General features: G+C 40.4%; 1 protein-coding gene across 8 annotated transcripts in view; it reads left to right on the forward strand.

Moving 5' to 3' along the window:
• Positions 1 to 16,214, forward strand: part of pam (peptidylglycine alpha-amidating monooxygenase) — an 81,916-nt gene that overhangs the window by 49,168 nt on the left and 16,534 nt on the right. For 6 of the 8 annotated variants that reach the window (XM_072658512.1, XM_072658509.1, XM_072658511.1 and 3 more), the window contains 2 exons: positions 8,308 to 8,616; positions 13,086 to 13,215. In XM_072658512.1, the coding sequence (XP_072514613.1) occupies positions 8,308 to 8,616; positions 13,086 to 13,215 (439 nt within the window). The remainder of the gene's footprint in view (positions 1 to 8,307; positions 8,617 to 13,085; positions 13,216 to 16,214) is intronic. The other 2 variants (XM_072658514.1, XM_072658515.1) reach the window with 2 other exon arrangements.

Consider the following 16,214-nt stretch of genomic DNA (forward strand, 5'->3'; position numbering starts at 1 on the left):
GACAGACAGACGGACAGACATGACTGATTGATTGATTAACTTTGTTCTTACCAAAGGATCATTTTGGTGCTATAGTAGAAGAAAAACAATGAGCATTGGTAATAATATTATTATTATTATTATTAATAATAATAATAATAATAATCTCCACAGGAAGCTGCATGTAGAAATCTAAAGCAGGAAACATCACATGAATGGATCTGAATTCTTTAATTGCGTCTGAAAAACTGAATAGCATTGCGCTTAACAGGCGTGATTTATAATCCAAATGATAGTGTGTATTAGTACCCCTTAGGCATGATTGAATAGTATCCTCAATTTTAAATCCATTACACGTAGGGATTAGAGGAGCGTCCTGACTCCCCTCTCTTTCAGGCTGATCTGTGGCAAATGGCGTGTCATAAACTGGCACTAGCTGACTCGTGAGTGGAGTTGTTATCACTAAAGGAGCATGTGTCGGCCCACTGAGGATGGGGAACATGCTGGCAGATACAGTTATGAAGTGAGCTGGAACGGAGTGTGGATCGGTGGCCCGGCGCCAGGCTGTGGGGTATTTAAGCGACCAGATTGCACCGGCAGTCCTCCCGAGATTCAGCCTCCATTTGCGTGGCGTGTTCCTTCCTGTGGAACGCTCCATTTCCTAGCAGCACAGGAACCGCTCTGTCCAGGCTTTACGACTTCATAACACACGCCGGTACACAAGGAGCGGCAAAACCACAGCGAATAGGACCAGTGGTAGAGCAGCATGAAATGGACAAGATGCTGCTACTGCGATAAAATGTAATATGGAGTATATTGAAAACACACTAGTGAATGAATAGAGTGACACAGATACAGACGCAGTATTTAGCCTTGCTGAATAACCTGAACTTCTAGATTTAAAAACACTCAAAGGACACTCATCCGGCACAGTAAAACACACTGTTGTGATATTGCTTTAACAATCCAAAAAATCCAGCACTATCCAGCCCGAGCTTCTAGTGTATTATTTGTATTTGACTGTGCTAAAGAAATATGAGTGGCAACAAACTGAAGCACATGAATGTCAGTACTGATACTAACCCCCTTCAGTGATATGAGAGCCTTATAATCATGAGCCCTTTTGTTACATTAATGGTCCCCTAGCAGGATTCAGTTTCGGGTTTTGAACACCAAGATAAGCACATGTTGTGGAGGGGGATTGATGGCATACTGCAAATGCAACAACACAATTGCTGTGTGTAAAAGTCTTTATAAAATGAAGAATGGCAGAACAATAAGCATTCATGTGTGTGGACTAATTTTGATATCAGGGTGTCTAAGAGTTAACACAACATTTAAGCGAGAACAGGTCATTTTTCACAGTCAAGAAGTATAATTCACTGTAATTCACAGTAAAGCAGCAAATCAAGCTTTGAGCTATCTCTAAAGGACAAGATTCTCGACCAGCGGAAAGATACAGAACCGCCATCTGAAGTAAAAGAAGCATGTGGACAGAAGCGTGGCTCCCCCTACGGTTGGGCAGTATCATTCACCAGTGCTCCGCTGCAGAAAATACAATTTGCAGTTAATACAGTGAGCGCCCCCTAATGTACAGCTGTATACACATGCAGTTTTTGACAAGCTGAGAGATACAGAAGTGGCATCAGGGAAAGAAGCATGTGTGCTGAGATGATTTTACAGGAATACGACTTGTTACACAGCTTTATGCAGTTCCCATGAGAGGTCTTGTGCAGATCCACGATAGTTCCATAGCAAATCGAGCTTTGAGCTCCCTGTGATGGACAAGCTTCTGGACAAGCTGAGAGATACAGAATCTGAAGTGAAAAAGGAGCATGTGGACAGAAGCATGGCTTCCCCTTTAGTTGTGGAGTGTAATTCATGTGTACTCCATTGCAGTTAATACAGTTTGCACAGCTAATACAATATGCAGCTAATACAATGAGCGCTTTCTAATGGACAGCTTTATACACATGCATTTGTTAACAAGCTGAGAGATACAGAAGTGGCATCTGAAGTGAAAGAAGTGCACTGCGATGATTTTACACAGAAGTGACTTGGGTTACACAGTTTTATGGAGTTCATATGAGAGGTCCGGTGCAGTCCCTTAGTGCAGTAGCAGTGTTTTGACCTGGAGTGACCGAGACACTGTTCTTCCTGTATCAGTCAGTGGAGCATCAGCATGATCCTATTTTAAATTGAAAGTTCTAAATAATGTTGCTTTAATGAAGGCATATCTGCCTAGCCGCTGCCTAGCCGCTGCCTAGCCGGAAAAATGACAATAAGACTAACTGACTCAGTTCAGTACCACATACAACGAAAATGACCGAAATAAAAAGCTAAAAGGTTTAAAAACTCTGAGAACTCTGTGAATGTTGTGTAAGGGATTAAAGTCCGAATTGTTGTTGTCATCTTGTTAACACCCCGCACGGTTCTCCTGCCACACACACACACGCTGTCTTTGTGCTCAGGACATGTTTTGCCCACACGGTCATCGTCTGAGTCATACTTCACTAAAGGACTTCAGCCACAGTGGGCAGCAAAATGTTTCTGCTTCTCAGTCTGCAGAAGTGACCTAGCCCACACAGAGCCCTTTGTGCATGCTTCAGTGTTTTCACTGAATTTCATTATAAGATGTTGAGAGTTGTTTTTTTTTTCTCTGTCTCCTCGCAGGGTTGATTTTCTGTCCGATTCTGAGCGGGGAGGGGGAAGCTTAACTGCAGTTCTGCTGCACTGTTTAAACAGGCAGTACTGTAAGCAAACACCCTAAGCCATTCAGCCTGAGAAAATCCATAAGTCAGCCAGGCCTAATCTACTTTGTGCACTGTTGATACAGAGGATCATGGTTTTGATGGTATGGTGCAGTGTTTAGATGTTCCTGGTACTGTGATGGACTAACACTTAGTATGTAGCATTGCAGTACATATGATATATGTAATAGTTGTGATGGCTAGACGGATTAGAGCATCTCCAGAACATCAGGCGTGGGGTGTTCCTGGTATGCAGTGGATAGTACCTACCAAAAGTTATTCTTGAAAGGAACCATCAGTAAATCTGTGACAGGATCATGAGCACCTACGGCTTATTGGTGTGTTTCTTGGAGGCCCCACCTCAACACTTACAGGACTTAAAGGATCTGATGCTAATGTATTTGTGCTAGATACCCTAGGATGCCTTCAGAGATCTTCTGGAGTTGCCTTGAAGTTGCACAAGGGACCTTCTCAGTACTAGGCAGGTGGTGTTAATGTTCTGGTGCATAAAAGCTATTTGTATAGATATACTGTCGCTTGTATCTCCATTTTTGTTTGACACATTGTGTCAGCATTTCATGATAAATGTACCAATAGAAATGCTACAAAATAATATATTATTGGAATAATATATTTCAAGTTGAGGAGGTTTGTTCCTTCGGCTGTAAAGTTGCCATTATGGAGATACAAGGCTTTTGCTTAACATCGACAATACATACATATGTAGAATTCTGATTAATAGTAGGAGAGGTAGGAGGCTAGTGTTTGTGAGCACCCCAGATATCGAACGTCGAGATTGCTTTCAATTTAGTTGACCCGGCTGTGGGATCTAACCAGGCACTTTGTTGGTCAAGCGTAGCTAAGCAGCTCTTTCTCGTTTTGCGTATTTTTCCATCCAGGACAAACAGATCAGGCTCTGTTGCCATGGCTCCTCACAACTGAAGAATGACGGCCAGTAAGCTTGGCGACCTCATTGGTCCAAAAATGCAGTCATACAGCAAAGATGCTTTTGTTTCTCTGTTTCCCCCGGGAGCACCCCCACCCTTCCCATTGAGGCATCTGCCGACTGTGACACACTTTACATGTCCTTTGATGAGTCTGCAAGAGAATATCAATGAAGAGGCTGAAGACGGTACTTGAACACTCTTCAGTCACACTCTTCAGCTGAAATAACACAAACTGACTGCATAGATTTAGCTCTGTTGTCCGAGCTCAGATCAAAAGAACACAGCTGCATCTCATTTCATCTCCTTAAACTATAAGGGTATGCATCTGGGCCCACACTTCAATTCCTCGCTGTTAAAACTACTGTACTATAAGCTATACTATATTATAATACCACAAACTATACTTTACTAACTTTCATTGCAGTCATTTATTTATTTTTTATAATAGTAATAGTAATAATAGTAATAACTTATATTATAGTTTTTATATTAGTATAGCAGTAATGTTATTGTGGTAGGTAAGAATCTAGGAGTTAAGCCTGCATAAGCCTATAAGTCTATAAACAAACAAAACATCCCCCCAATGTTATTTGGAAACAGTTCTTCTATTAAATCAAAGTTAAATGACCCATGACATGTACATTTTATTAAATAAAAAAGATTAATGTAGTATAACATAATGTAATATAAATATTGTTAATGTTCTAAAACATTAAATTCACTCGTTGGTCATTGCTCTCCATATATGGAAACTAAGCCCAGTCTAAATGAATTGCTTTTGTTATAACACAGAAAAATATACATATACACAGACTTACATTAATCTGCCTTTTCAACAGTTTATCCCCACTCATTTGGGTTAAAGTAGTAGAGGGTGTTTCAGCATGAACTGATATTTTATTGTAATAATTGCAATTATTGCAATGTTATTATTAACACCTTGTTTTAAAGTAAGGTCATTAAAATTGTCACATCAGCCTGATTCCTGGCTGTTTTTAACTCCTCGTGCTCTGTGACCTTAATTACACCCTAAGGATTACTGCTCAGTAACTACATACACAGCAAGACAAACTGGCAGAGCTCTTCCTAAGTTTGGGAAGAAAAAGCCAGGAACCAGTGGTGGTCCTGAAGAGACACAAGAGTACATAACCCCACACAAATGTTAGAAGTGCACATCATAATACATAATACAATAATAATTGCAATACGTGTGGTATTACACTGTGAAATCAAGGAAATCCAAAGCACTGTTTTGTTTTTTGTTTTTTTAGTGGGGTTATAAACTCTCATTCACAAGATTGGTGTCATTCAGCCTCTTGCCTACAGCATTCTGGGTAAATGAAAGGCTGGGCATGCACTCAACAGCAATCAGTGATGAATCAACAGCACTAAGCTATGTTGCTGTCACAACCTCTGGAGATTAAAATAGATGTGACCACTGTTAACCACCCCCAACCCCCCGTTCCTCCTCATTACCCTTTCGCAGAGCAGGATTACTGCATAACTCATGTAAGTTGCATCATGCAATTTTAAAACTCTGGCTATAACATTCATTTAGGAGCAGGAGTTAAGGGTTGCAAATGCACAGCCCACTGGGACTTACTGGGTGTAGAATTCAGCTATACAGTGTAATATATTAGGAAGTATTGTGTAACTCCATGCTGACCACGTCAAATGAAACTGCTGTATTAAATCCTTAAAATATCGCAACCAAAACTCAGCAGGATTTTTTTTTTGCATATGGGTGAATATGCCAGGCGGAGTGGCCTATAGACACCTGTTCACATCAGCATTTTGAATTGTGGGAAATGAGGCTGCTGTGTTATGCAACATTGCTGAGGGACCACTTAAAGGTTTTATGTTCGAAGAAAAAGAGAATTTTATGTGCTTAGCAGATGGATAAACGCACTGACTTCAGGCATAGAGGTTTTGTTCGAGTTCGAGTTTTGCAGTTAAAATAATGATAACAGAGGGTCTTCTAATACAAATTAATCAAAAAATTCAAATTCAGTATTGTGGTATTCGGTCAGTCAGTTATACTGAGGGTCTCAGTAATACATGTAGTGATTGTTTTGAGATGCATTTAGGTTGTAGTAAGTTATACTAAAATTCTTTACAAATACTTGAAGTTGTAGATTTATGTAGTATAATATAGTGTCCCAATATTTTTGCCTGTACAGTGTAGTTTGAGGATAAATCAAACTATATCGTCACACATTTGCAACACACTTGTTAAGTAATCTTAAGTAGACTTGCTGATGTGTTTTCTGGCACTGTATGTAATACTATAACCTATAGAAAATAGACTAAGAATGATGCATAGATGAAAACATGTGTATTTACTTGATGTCTGAATTTTGTCTGTAGCCATTTTATAGTGAAAATTGCCCAGAATTCTGAATTGTGTGTGATCTACACCTACATAATTAACTTTTAACAAAAAGTTTACAAAAAAAAACTGCTGCAGTCCATATAGACTACAGCAGTTTAGCCCATTTATTCACCCCTGTCCACCTACTTGGATTACACCATTTTAGTCCCATCTGTTCACATTGGCAATAAAAGTATCTTTATAATTATTTTATGTTTTATGAGACAAGTCTTTAATGAGGCAGCCAGTCAGAACAAACATTTTTTACTTCATTTACATACATAAATCCATACATCAGACTTGCAAGTATTGGATACAGACGCTGTTTTTTTACCCAATTTGGAAGGCAAATTAGCCAGTCCCCGTTCATGTGAACTCCCCCTATCACTAACAATGCCCCCAACATTAGGAGGGTGAAGATTTAGCATGTCACCACCAAAACACTCGGATTACAGTGGCACTCTGAGCACCAAAAGGAGAAGCTTTTTTTCTCCCCATTACCCCACATCTTAAGTTCACCTCAGGGAAAGAAATAAAAATGGCTTCTTCCCTGGCCCTTCACTGCTAATGACAGTAGTACTTAGAGCAGCAGATGAGTATGAAGAAGAGGGCGCATTCGAGTGCGTGTGTTACTCTGTCTCCACGGCAGCCGGCTGTAGCTGAGACACTTATTATCTCGGGCCTCTCCAGCTCACGGCCGGACACCTTGATGAATCACTTTCTATATTTGCCTTTGCCGTTATTAGGACACAAATCCAAGCAGTGTCAGTCAGGGCCCTTCGCTCTGTCTCTGTGTGTTTGCTGGCCGGCTGATGGATGGGCTCAATAAATAAGAAGCGCCATTCACTCGTATATCTAAAGGGGGCTGGGCTTTGGTTCACTGTGTGGGCAAAAGAGCCAATGGGAAAGCCAAGATGTTTATGGGTGAAGAGCAGTGAGGTGTTGGTGTAATGCGTCTTCATATCGGATGGAGATGAAGATGGACGAAGGAAGACTGTGATATGTTTGACTGAATGTTCTACATTTTTAAAAATTATGGTGCTTCAAGTGGTTATTTAAGCGATGCCATAGAAGAACCACTTTTGGTTGCATAAAGAGTGTGAAGAGCCTTTTCATCAAGTCAAGGTTCCTTAAAGCTTAAAAAGCTTCTTCACACTCACACACACACACACACACCTCTATTACAAACATGCTCCCATGGCATTGCTTGAAGAACCATTGGAAGCACCTTTATTTTTAAGAGTGTAACATTTTCCAGTTTTGCGTTTCTCTGTTGGGGTTAGTGCTTATAAATTACATCAGCTTAGAAGCTGACTGGTCCTGCTGGCTCGAGGGTTTAGGGTCCTCTTTAAATGCAGTGGAGGAGGTGCAGTAGTCATGGAGCTTTCACAGGGCTTTGATGAAACGTTTGAATGAGAGGCAGTGCTTTCTAATGAGGAGCTGACCTTTTCCAGCCAAATGACCTGTCATTGTCGGGCTGAATACAAAGTAGTCCTATTTTTCTGCGCAGGAAGCCCGCGTAGATCTGTGATCTTCTATAGGATGTTTTTTTTGTGCCAGTTGGGTGTAATTGGTGATGGTTAGAATTGTTTTAATGCTTTTTTTTATACTGTTCAGTTATTTTAGTCTGACTCAGAGCTATTTGTAAAAATACACTCACTACACAAATGTGCTGCTCGATCAGTACTGGATCTTAGATAATAAGATTGTATTTTGTAAGTTTGAAAGTAGCCTGAGAATTTTCTTTGGTGCCAAAATCAATGCTGTTGACACACCACCTTCAGTTGGATCCATCATGATGCTTTTTTACACCCCTGTTAGCAATTAGCAGTTATATTCTGCTTATTGTAAAGGTTGAAACCGATGCAGAATGATCCCAGTGGTGTATCTCTCTGTGAGAAAGAGAGTAGGAGGTCCATTTGGTGCGTCTGAAACCCGGGACTCAAGTGTATCATTGCACAGATTGTCGTTACAGCAACTTAAGCTTTCACCCACCTACAGAGATAAATTCCTACTTCTCTCCATCACGCCTTGTCTACTGTCCACAGTGCTGTAAAGCTGTTATCTTCTATCAGACAGGCTGCTTCCAACCCAATGACTCTCCCTAGCTTCCCTTACAGCTCTATTCACACGGCCCGTTCTTCTTCTCTTCTTCTTCTCTTCTCTTCCTCCTCCTCTTCTCTTCTCTTCTTCTTCTGCTTTGTCTCTCTCTCCTTTTGTCTTTCCTGTTTTTTTTCCTCCTCTATTTTTTCCTGTGCAGGTGACTTCTATTCCCTTCTCTCCAAACTCCTAGGGGAGAGGGAGGACATTGTCCATGTGCATAAGTATAACCCCGCAGAGGCAGCCAAGGCCCAGGCGGATCTGGTGGCCGAAATTGATAGCATAATGCAAAAGAAAGACCTAGGCTGGCCCGGGCCCAGGCTAGGCTACAAACAGAGGGAGGATGCAGTTCTGGTGAGGGACAGAGTGCACAAGTTTCACCAGTTAGAATCCACTGTCAGGCCTCCGGGGACCAAGACTATACCCGCCAGACAGCCGAGCGCAGGGGTGGCAAAGGCCAAGAAACAAGGTGGGTCTTGGCGTCGATGCGAAAAAGAACAAAAGCTTTTTTTCTTTTTTTTTTCTTTTTTTTGCCCTGGTTTCATCCAAGGCATGGTGTTGTCTCCCTCTCCCTCTCCCTCTCTCTCGCTCTCTCTCTCCCTCTCCTCCGCCGGTCCATGTGAACGCTTTCTTTTGAAGCCCATGCCTGCCCATCTCATTCCGATCATTAATCTTTTGCTTTTGAATGCGAGTGAGCTCCCAGTGTAGCTTTACCCGGCTTTTGTTTGCTGAGGACAGAAGAGCCGGCTGACTGGAAGAAGAGATTTCGTTGACATGGTTTTCTGCATGCACCGCTCTCTTCATATTACGGACATTAGTCTCAGAGGGAAGATGCCGAGATGGTGAGAGTGATATGAGGAATCTGGGCCATCTTCGCACGCATCACTGCAGTTTTCTTTTTTTGGCAAGTGGGAAAAGGAACAGAAAAGGCAAACGTTAAAGAAGAGTGGAAAGACAACAGCATCAGATATGTTCTAATGAGATTGAAATAGCCCTGTTTGCTGTGCAAAAAAAAACAGGTTATTTGAGCAGTGCCGTAGAAGAACCACTCCATAAGGAACCATATTTGTAACGGGGGGGTGTGCAAGTGTGAAGAACCTTTAAATTGGTAAAGGACCTTTACATAAACTGATGGGTCTTTAGAGCTTTCAACCTTTAACCTCTAAAGGCCTGGATGTGGGCAAATACTTGTACCTTCCTCTCAAATGGCACAAGTAAAATGTCCTTTATACAGAATCATTCATAGTGGATACAGAAGAAGGCATAGTGAGTGCTGAATAATCTGTAGTGTGTACAGATACTAAATAATTTATGATAGTTCATGCATAATTTACTGAATTACTGAATAATTCATAGTAGATACTGAAATTTATATCAGTTACTGCATAATTCCTAGTAGGTACTATACAGTTAACAGTAGGTACTAAAATTCCTAGCAGTTACTGCATAGTTCATAGTGGATGCTGACTAATTCATAGTATGTTCTTAATTCATGTGGTTATTAATAATAATAATAATACAAAAAAATATTCTAGGGTCAGGGTTTCTACATCTAGGGTTCAAAAGGTTCTTTACACATCTGTATTGCACACATGGTTCTTTATTGAACCAAAAGTGGTTCTTCAGTAGCATCGCTCAAAGAACCATTTAAAGCACCGTTATTTTTAGGAGTGTAGTACCAGAATTTGCATGCAAAGGGATTTGTCTTTGGTAACAAAGTAGCTCATATATGAACACTGTAATGAAAGCCACTGTAATGAAAGCCGCACTCTGTCTATTTTTATCTCGCTCTCTGTGATCGTGTTAGAGCGTCAGTGGCTGATTGAGTTTAACATTTTGTTTGTTGCTCATCAGACTTGTTTCTTTTTTCGGTCTGAAAATTTAGCTCAACCCATTTCTGTCCTGTGGTAGAAGTTGGCGGAGTTGCACCCGTTCAGGGCGGTTTAGCATTTTTCTTTGACGTCCGGCACTCGATTGCAACTGAATTGCCTCTTTTGTTTTGCATTAATTGCCTGCTGGTACGGTCCATGAGTCGTTCGAGTCTGGGGGCTCCAAGATACGTCAAATTTCATGCAACATCAATGCGTGTCTATTGGATCGCCGTTGTGGCGCTATTGATCAGCCCCTGAGATCTAATTAAAAATCCAGGAGGGGGAAGAGGAATGAAATTGTGAGGTGTGAGGTGGTGCGAAGAAGGCTGTTTTGTACACTCCCAGTCCAGTCAGTTTAATTGCTGTGCCTGTTCACGTCTTGCTGGGAATAATTCATGAAGGCTGGTCCGGCTGTGTTGTGTTTATGCAAGGCTGTTGCAGTCGTGGCTGTGAGTTCAGCGCAGCGCTGCGAGTAGCTGGCAATATGGCAGGACTACATACAGAAAAGAGGGAGCGAGAGCTTTGGGTTAGCCTGGTGTGTGTAGTGGTCTTGCACAGGTCTGTGTGGACATGGGTTTTTGCTCAGTAATTGATACAGAAGAAAACCACACACCAGTATAGATGTAGGGCATTTATCGCTGCGCATGAAACTGCTATAGAAAGCTCCTGCACTTCCGCTGTGGCCATGTATCATCTGAGTCATACATATTTTATGTATCCTCATCCGTAAGAGCATTCTCTTTTAGCCTTTAAACTCCTCTTCTCTTGTGCAGGAATTGTAACCCTTAAGCCTCCCAGAATCAGGGACTCCTTTAGCGCAGATGTAATCCTACAGTTAGCCTGAGCGAGAGTGGGTCTACTGGTCAGCTGGTTGACCAGTTAGCTACTGTTAACCTTTTGTTTCCAAGACAACAGAGCTCGTCAGGTCCATCAGTGCCGTTCTGACGAGCAGCCTCATTTCTGCCAGTGTGTGTGGTGGTGAGGGGATTGCGTTCATTAATCATGATGCTGGTGCTTTGGAATAGGCATGCTTATTGTTTGTTGCTCACAGTGATTTCATGCTCCATTACTAATGCATGTGATTCATGGTACTCTAAAGGCATTTCCCTACTGTACGGGCTAGCACTGCTTCTAAATATTGCTTGCCTCTAGACCTGCAACTATTTCATCAAGGGGTTGTGGGCTATATCTCATTTGAAGTCCGATCGCACACAGCAGAGGTAGAATCACTGGTTGTTAGACTATATTTATTTAATACATTTTAGAGTACGTGGCTGGAGGCAAAGATGCTGCTTTTTATTTCTTCATAAAATGATTGTGAGGGCTTTGTCTGTGTTCGTTTATTAGAGTTTAAACCACTCTGTATCCTGTAATACCTTCTGTTTAGGAATATTTGACCCGCAGTGCTAACAAGAACCAGTTATCAGTTGGTGAACATCCAACTTCTTCATCCAACATCCTTCACATCCACTTCTTTACACATTTAAAGCCAGTGTGAGGTTCTGAAGTTAGCTGAAGTATTGGACGGAATTGGATAATTACTGTTCTCGTCCAAGTGTGTTGAGCTGTCCAGTGAAGCTGCATTAGCAACATTATGTTGCGTTAGTTGCCTGGTCTTGGAGGAAGCACTAACCCACTAGCATTTACCTACACAGTGCTGGTTCTTTAGACCTTTAGACCTTTAAGCTCTAAAGGCCTCCTCGCTCTCAAACAACAAGTTAAATGTGAGTTTCATAGTAATTACTTTTTAAGCCATAGTGGTTACTAAATAATTCATAGTGGATACTATATAATTTATTATAGGAATTATTTATAATCATTAATAGTAGGTACTAAACATCATAGGGGTTACTAAGTAATTCATTACGGATACTAGATAATTCATAGTAGGTACTAAAATTCATAGTGGTTACTAAATCATTCATAATGGAAACTAAATAACACCTAGAAACTATACTGTATTATTATACTGTATCATACTGGATACTGAAAAATATAAAGTTGGTACTGAAATTCATAGCAGTTACTGAATGATTCGTAGTACATACTGAATAATTCATACTGGATACCGAACAATTCACAGTAGGTACTGAAATTCCTATCAGTTACTGAATCATTTGTAGAACATGCTGAAATATTTATACTGGATACTAAATAATTTGAAACACTTAGTGGTTGAATAATTCATAGCACATACTAAATACTAATACTAATTCATACTGGAATTAATATTAGGCATTACTGGCATCAGACAAATGTTTAGACCAATGTTTACTGAACTGAAACTTTAGGCGACGCTGAGCTACTGTGTTATAATATCTTTATTTATATATAATATAATATGTCTGTTTTATTCATTTGGCCACGTTTGTAACCCCCAGAAATGCTTCCATTTTATCCTGTTACAGTTTTAAACTGTTCGATTCAGGAGAATGAAGATTTGACCTCCACTACTTAAACTGTCACAGTTTACCATTATAGATCATCAGCGCTAAGCCCCTAGCACTCAGCAGTGTATAGGAGCGGAAAAAAAACCCACATTAACAGCTAATCCCCCAATAGACCTGAGTGTGACTGTGCCAAGGCCTCATAAAGGTGTTTACACACACACGCGCTTCCATTAGCTTCGCTTCTGCGTTCATTTGAATTTGATGCCTCATACTTCTCCACTGCTCTCTCAGGCATGTGCTGGCTCTGATGACTGCCTGCCAGCAGCTCGGCGGCTGTCTAGCAAACGCTTCTGTCCAGTGAGCGACAGAACAGTGCACGCTTTGATTTCAGACACAGCGATTCAGGCCCAAGTTAGCAGATTGCCGGATAGCATAACAGCGGTAAATGAAGCTTGAGACCAAACAGCACAGCTCTGTGTTTGAATCAGTCGGCAGGTTTTCTCTTCTGTTGCGTTACACCATCGTGAGTGATTACGCCTCCATATGCCATCCTCTTTTTTTCTTTATTCTGGGGCAGAACCTGTGACGGTGTTTACCCTAAGGTTGTTGGCTCATTTGTTTGTATGTATGTGTGTGTGTATGTGTGTATGTGTGTGTGTGTGTGTGTGTGTGTGTAGGGACCCATCTGGAGGAGCTGGCTGGCTGGCCGGAGGTTGAGCTGCAGCTGGGCCAGGTGTCCGGTCTGGCTCTGGACTCTGATGATAACCTAGTCATCTTCCACAGAGGAGACCACAGATGGGGAGTGAAGTATGTACTGAACAGCTCCCAACACTTAAGCACTCTTCAGGCTCCATTAGCTTTACCTGGCGAGGTACTGTAATTGAAGTTACTGGTGACAAGATCAGTAATTTTAATTTAGAATTTAAATGTTGAAGTTTAAAGAATCTTGACAGAAGTAATAATGGAGTGAATTGGATTCTATAACTGGATAAACCTGGAGCAGGTTCAGTAAAAACAGTCCTGTTAAATTTGGGCCTCATTCTGATTAAATAACAAAGTAGGCAGTGTACAGACAGTGTTGTTGATGTCGTTGAATGAGATGTAGCGCTGACATGAACATCCAGACTATGACCTTTCAATCCAGGCCATTTGTGGAAATCTGGGCAAATGACAAGAGTCAAATCCATTAGAAATCATATAACCAAACCTACCCTGGTAAAACTATCAATTAATCCATCAACCTTTAGTTAAATAGCATCTTTCAAACCAATCAAATTGAAATGTACAAGTAATTGATAAAACCTTGCGTTAAAATAGGTTTAAAAACAAAGACCAAATATAGATAATAAAAAGACCATATAATACAAAATGATACAGGCAGTAAAAACATCATTGTACCAAATGTTACACTGCACTAGTACTAAAAACTTTTTTAAGTAGGATAAAATATATATATATATAGTATAGTGTGTATATATATATATATATATATATATATATATATATATATATATATATATATATATATATATATGTATAGTAGAAAATCATTTTGCACATAGACTATATGGACAAAAGTATCTGGACACCGGTACATTCATTGTTTCTTCTGAAATCAAGGGTAGTAAAAAGAGTTTTCTTGGAGTAACTGTCTCTACTGTCCAGGGAAGACTTTCTACTAGACTACAGTTAGAGCGTTAGTGAGGTCAGGATTTTGGATGATCTCCACCCCAATTTATCCCAAAAGTATTTGATAAAGCACCGTCATTCCGAAGAACACAGCTTCACTGCTCCACAGCTCAATGCTGGGGGGCTTTATACCTCTGTAGTCCACGCCTGCCATTAGGCATGGTGCCAAATAGGTTCATGGTTATCTGCTCCAGAGAGTCCTATTCTATTGAGTCCTCTCTACAGGGACTAGATAAGCTGTATTTGTACATTTGCACATCTATACCAGGAATGATTGCAACTTTATAGTGCTGCAAGGTAGCTGAATGCATTCATTACAGCGGGTGTCCACTAACATTAGCACATATAGCGTTCCAAAAAGGCTTGTTTTACTGCAGTACTAATAAGCATCGCATCCCTTTTTTGGGGCCAAACCAGAATATTTAGCTGTGTGTGGGTGTAAAAGAACCATTTTTAACAATCAAATGCTGAGAAATTGAAGTAGTATGGACCACATCCTGACATAGTAGAGAGAGTTAGTTTTTACAACCGAAATGTCATCAGTAAATACTACATTTGTGCTTCAGCTGACTATTTAAATACTTTTTTGTCTCAAATTAGTGATAAGTAGAACCTAACTTTTAAATATGAAACACATTAGGATGTATTAGTGACATTGATCACTTATTAGAACCCACATGAATCAAAATGCTGCCAATTACACTGTAATGAGATGAAGATTACGTAATATTAAGTGCTTAATATTTACATGCATTATCACAACAAATAATTCAAAAATTAGTGATTTCAACACAAAAGAATAGGTCATAATGAATAAAGCTGAATGAGTACTGACTGGGCCATTTAGAAAAGTCTAATTCAGACTTTATTAAACAAATAGAACTTAGACCTTAGTAAACCCTGAATTTGTGTTCCTTAAAATAAAGTGTTGTATTGCTTTTCATAAAGCAAGAAAATATGAGCAGAGTCATCTTCAAAATTCACAGGAGGCTTTTGGCATGCATTTTCCACCAAATTGAATTCTTGAAAAAAGCATTATTGCTTGCCATACTAGGCCGACTGGGGCAAATTCATTACAGCCTGCTGTGTCTTTGTGAGTGTATTCGCTCGAAGGCTGTTTATGTTGGACAGAGAAGAAGCACAGTCGCGGGTTCTGAAGTCATTACAGTTTCTCGATGCCTGCAGCCGTGACTGAGGTGTCATTAGGCCGAAGCCAGCGCAAGTCACGTCTGGCCTGCTAATCCACAAAGCTCCGGCGGGATGCCTCGGCATTATGATAAACAGAGCCGCTTCTAGAGCGAGTGATGAATGGAGGCTGATAGTCGCTCATAATCTTCCCATTATTTGACTGGGCGTGTCCATATCGAGCGCTCCTTTATATGTTTCTTTCTGTGAGGGGATTGAAAAAGAACACTTGCTGTTTATGTGAAGTGATCAGTGTCTCGATAGAGTGGGCTGGGATGATACTTCACGATAACAAAGCATGTCTTTATGGAGCCGTGTCTGTACTTCATGGAGAATGTGTCTGTATTGAGGACTCTTTTAGGCATGGTGTGCATTCAAGACACCCCTGAAATGTAATTTATTAAGAAATGTGTAGTCACTAGACAATGCTGTTGCTTCATAGAAACTTGCGTAACCCAGTGTAACATTTACATCCATAATAATAGACCATACCTGACTCAAAAACAGGCTTTTGTATAAGTTTGATCAACTTTTATCCAACTTAAAAAGAGAAATGAACCGATGACAGAGCAAGTTTCCCAAACTCACCTTTTTTATTTCAGCATCTCAGGTTTGGTCAGTAATACACTTTAGGGTTGAGCTTAAGTCAGAAATCCCCCACCACATGACGTCCCCACACTGTAAAAAAGCTGTAAAATACCAGCCATTTTACGACAGTATTATCCTTACATTTACATTTAAGGCATTTAGCTGATGCTCTTATACACTTGTGACTTAGAAATATTGCTTCACTGTTTACTCAGAAAATATCCTTAGCTTTGTATCAGCTATGATCCAAAAGATACCTTAAAGTTTGCATACGACTAAATACAAAAGTCAGTATAAAGACCACAGTACTCAACACTACACTTTGCCCAAGTACTTCTGGAAGA

This window comes from Salminus brasiliensis, chromosome 16 (genome assembly GCF_030463535.1).
Source record: "Salminus brasiliensis chromosome 16, fSalBra1.hap2, whole genome shotgun sequence".
NCBI classification, from domain to species: Eukaryota; Metazoa; Chordata; class Actinopteri; order Characiformes; family Bryconidae; genus Salminus; species Salminus brasiliensis.